The 4,039-nt window shown below is 37.7% G+C and overlaps 1 protein-coding gene across 1 annotated transcript; it reads left to right on the top strand.

Annotated features, from left to right (window-relative positions):
* Nucleotides 1-779: 779 nt before the first annotated feature.
* Nucleotides 780-3,105, top strand: LOC112187836 (probable WRKY transcription factor 40). Its single transcript, XM_024326791.2, has 5 exons — nt 780-1,171; nt 1,285-1,350; nt 1,733-2,086; nt 2,213-2,329; nt 2,470-3,105. The coding sequence occupies exons 1-5, from the start codon at nt 1,088-1,090 to the stop codon at nt 2,821-2,823; spliced, it is 975 nt and encodes a 324-aa protein (XP_024182559.1). The 5' UTR covers nt 780-1,087; the 3' UTR covers nt 2,824-3,105.
* Nucleotides 3,106-4,039: the final 934 nt, after the last annotated feature.

Raw genomic sequence — 4,039 nt, 5'->3', positions numbered from 1 at the left:
TGAATAGTATCTGACATGTCAAGAAAAATAGAAATGAAAGATAAAAAGTAGTTAATAGTATTAACCTGCCAACCTCAACCGGTGGACTTGCTCTTAGTGAACATAATATATTAATTCACTGGTTATGCGTCAATACTATATATGGCAATGAGTATTATTAATACATTGAACTTTTCACGCGTACAAAATTATAGTCATATTAGACTCTAGCATTATCATTCTTTTTCGTACGAAACGAAAAATGAAATACATGATATGGTTTCTATTTTTCATTTGGATGGAAGGAATTTGAAGCGCGTTGACAGCGTAGGACTCGCTAAATGAAGCCATAAAAACATAGAGAGACTCTTTGCATCGACGAAAAGACGGACAATAATCCAAAAAATAGAACGTGGAAAATGCTTCCTAGTTGGAAACGTGAGAGTAAAGCAAAGCCAAATCCCATAACCCACTGCAACTACAAAGCTTGGCTCTTCCGTCTTCTACTATACCCAGCGACAAAGACAGCATCGGGTCAATTTAGAACTTCTCCCTCGCTCTTTCCACTATTTCCCTATTACTGAATCACATCACACCACTGTTCAATTCTCTGATATTTAATAATTGGTTTTACATGGCGTGCGTGCGCCGTGCTTGACTTTTGATTTTTGCGCAAGGAATTCAACGTTCATGACCGACATGTCCAACGCCAAAACCAGTCCTTAATATATTCCCTTTATATACAGAAAGACCAGGCCACTCCCTTGTACTGCATCTTCATTTTTAACTATATATATATCTATCTTTGAACTGAAAGCTAAATAGCTAATGCCAGCTCTACACTAATTAACACTACTCGTTTACATCTCTATCTTCTCCTCTCTTTCGACCCTGTTTCCTTTGCCCTTTTCCAACTTGAGATATCTGGTCTCTTCTCTTCTTTATATCTATCCAGCTTCATTTCGGGTTTATTCAACCAATTTCACACAGCTGTACGTTGTCTGGCTTCATCCTTTTGGTAAAGGAAAGGAAGCCTTCCCATTGACCCTGCAATTTGTTTTTCTTGGTCAAGTCGAGATTTGCTTTGCTTGTGTTTCAAAGGATTGATATGGACTACTCATCAGCTGCTGCGTATGATACTTCTCTGGATCTTAACACCAGGCCTCTCCGGCTTTTCGATGATTCTCCTCCGGTATGTTCAAATGAAAGCTAGCTATATATACTAGTACTTAGCTTGTTGTAACTCGTATATCGATCACTTCGCAAGATTTCTGAAGTGGGTTTGGTATGTTTGGTAATTTTCAGATCAAGAAAGAGGTGCAGAGCAAGATTTTGTCCGACTTTGGAAGGGAGCTCTCAGCAAAAGAAGAGGTGTGTGTTTGATTGTTATCTTTTGTTTTGCGGTTGTCAATCAAAGCTAGGCCATTTTCGATTTTTTATACATTTTGATAAAATGAAAATTGGGTCTCTTTCCTTGGTAAGTTTATGGCCTAAAAGAATTCCATGTTTTATATGTTAAAAACGGGGTGCATCAAGCTGGGAAAGATGCTCATAAGCAGATTGAAAGTACTTGATTAGTTCTCCATCAAAAGATACAATTTCATGAGCAACAATAAAAACTTATCACTGATATTAACAATAATTGTAGTACTTAACCAAACTTTCATCTAGAGTTCTAGACTAAAATCATGAAGATAAGAATTCAGTTGTACATGAAATATAGTACTAAAGCTTTATGTGCTTTGATTTACAGAGTGGAGCTTTGGTAGAGGAATTGCACAGGGTGAGCACCGAAAACAAGAAGCTGACTGAAATGTTGACGGTGATGGGTGAGAGCTACAATGCTTTGAGAAGCCAATTGTTGGAGTACATGAGCAAGAACCCAGAGAAGGAGCTCAGCCCGATATCCAAGAAAAGAAAGTCTGAAAGTAGTAACAACAACAACAACAACAACAGTGCTAACAACATCCTTAATGGCATGAACAATGGAAACTCTGAGAGCAGCTCCAGTGATGGAGAATCATGCAAGAAGCCAAGGGAAGAGACCATCAAGGCCAAAATTTATAGGTCTTATGTCAGGACCGAACCATCCGATACAACAAGCTTGGTAAGTTCATCTGTCATTGTAATGTTTTTCTCACTACATATTTACATTACCATACTGTGGAGATTGAACATTTATTAACAGTTTATTTGAGGTGTATATTGAGCAATTCTATGTGCATTTGTATAGGTTGTCAAGGATGGGTACCAATGGAGAAAATATGGTCAAAAAGTTACAAGGGACAATCCTTGTCCTAGAGCTTACTTCAAGTGCTCTTTTGCTCCAACCTGCCCTGTCAAAAAGAAGGTGAGCTTACTTCAAATCAAAACCCGATCCCTCTTTTCATAACTTTAGATCTCAACTTAAGTAATAAGTAATGCGGAAACCATGTTATTTATCTGTCAAGTCTTATTAAAGGTGTTCTTTCCCCTTAATTTTCTTATCAGGTTCAGAGAAGTGTTGAGGACCAATCAATTCTGGTGGCAACTTATGAAGGTGAACACAACCATCCCAATCCTTCTCAACTTGAAGCATCATCGGGCTCAAACCGCTGCATGACCTTAGGATCAGTCCCCTGCTCAACCTCTCTTGGCACATCCGGACCAACCATCACTCTTGACTTGACAAAATCCAAGTCCAATACTTCTGATACCAAGAGCCCGAAACCAAGAACTGAAACACCGGAAGTTCGAAAGCTTTTGGTGGAACAGATGGCGTCTTCCTTGACCAAAGACCCCAACTTCACAAAAGCACTTGCAGCAGCCATTTCAGGAAGATTTCTTCAGCACGATACTTACTGATAGAAGAACTGGTGTAAAAGTCAATTAAGAAAATTGATTTTTTCCACTTGTTAGACTACTTTGAAGATTAGGTGTATTTGTAAATACAACATTTAAATGGAGGTTCGAATTCAATTTACGCAGCGGCTAAATTTTTCCCCAAACTTGAACTGTAATTTGAAGCTTAAATACAACAGTGCTTGGTTATCAATTGAGCTATAGGTGTTGATCTAGCAGAGTGAGAGAAGTATGATGAAAATGTACGTACTCATTAAACGTGTGATCTTTTCCCTTAAGAATTAAGTAATATGCTAGAAAGACCACATTTTCAGACCACATTTGTTAAACATGCACCTAATAAAACAATTATGAGTAAGTGTCGAGTACGATATAATTGATGTTACACATTAGCTGTCATATTATATAGTCAATTCCGGTGATTTAGATGTGTGACCTATTTAATACGAAAATTTCACGCGACTAAGATGTCCACATACTTGGCTTTAGCGCTTTAGCCTAACTCTCCACTTGGTTCTGCTTGTCTTAATTTTTATGTCCTACCCAATTTGGCAACGATATTTGTGAAGGCTGTTGATCCAGTTGCAAAACAGAAATTGAGTTTTGAACTTTAGATAGTTGATAATGTGTGACTAAGACCACACCGGGTCTCAAGTCCCAACTACTATGAGATTCTTTTGGTAATTGAAATCAACGAAGTGGGCGGTGCTGATTATCTTGGTCAATGATAGATATGGGAAGTTTTCAAAGATTCTGTCCTGCTGTGTAATTTGAGTCAAAAGAAAGAAAGAAAATAATGAGGTAGTTTAGCCAAACTAGGTTTCCCAAACCTTTTTGTTACTTTCTTTCTATTTGACAGGTGGAAAATTTTTCTCATACATGGGATCCAGTTCCGTTCAGGCTTCCAGATGTGGAATTATTTGATTTTAGGACATGACATTCGTGTTTCCGTGGGCAACAGAACTTTACTGAGCCACGAGATTAATTTGAAGAATATGAAGATGATGCGCAGGATCCATGTTATCTTAATTAAATGCCACTTTCTTCTTGATAGGAAAAACTGCAGCCACCACACACACTGCAAGTTCACTAAACGACTAAACGAGTGACGAAAAGTTTCTCAGAATATATAAAAAATGAAGGAAAGAAGATGAGTAGATAGCCAACTTAGATCACATATTTTTTGACTGGAAACAAATATATAAAACTAAATTTAGTT

Source organism: Rosa chinensis, chromosome 2 (assembly GCF_002994745.2).
Source record: "Rosa chinensis cultivar Old Blush chromosome 2, RchiOBHm-V2, whole genome shotgun sequence".
NCBI classification, from domain to species: domain Eukaryota; kingdom Viridiplantae; phylum Streptophyta; class Magnoliopsida; order Rosales; family Rosaceae; genus Rosa; species Rosa chinensis.
This window is presented reverse-complemented; position numbering and strand designations above follow the sequence as displayed.

Coding starts and splice junctions, on each gene's coding strand:
- LOC112187836 (XM_024326791.2), top strand. CDS start 1,088: ATGGACTACTCATCAGCTGCTGCGTATGATACTTCTCTGGATCTTAAC. Junction 1,172..1,284: donor TTTTCGATGATTCTCCTCCG/GTATGTTCAAAT, acceptor GGTAATTTTCAG/ATCAAGAAAGAGGTGCAGAG. Junction 2,330..2,469: donor CCTGCCCTGTCAAAAAGAAG/GTGAGCTTACTT, acceptor TTTTCTTATCAG/GTTCAGAGAAGTGTTGAGGA.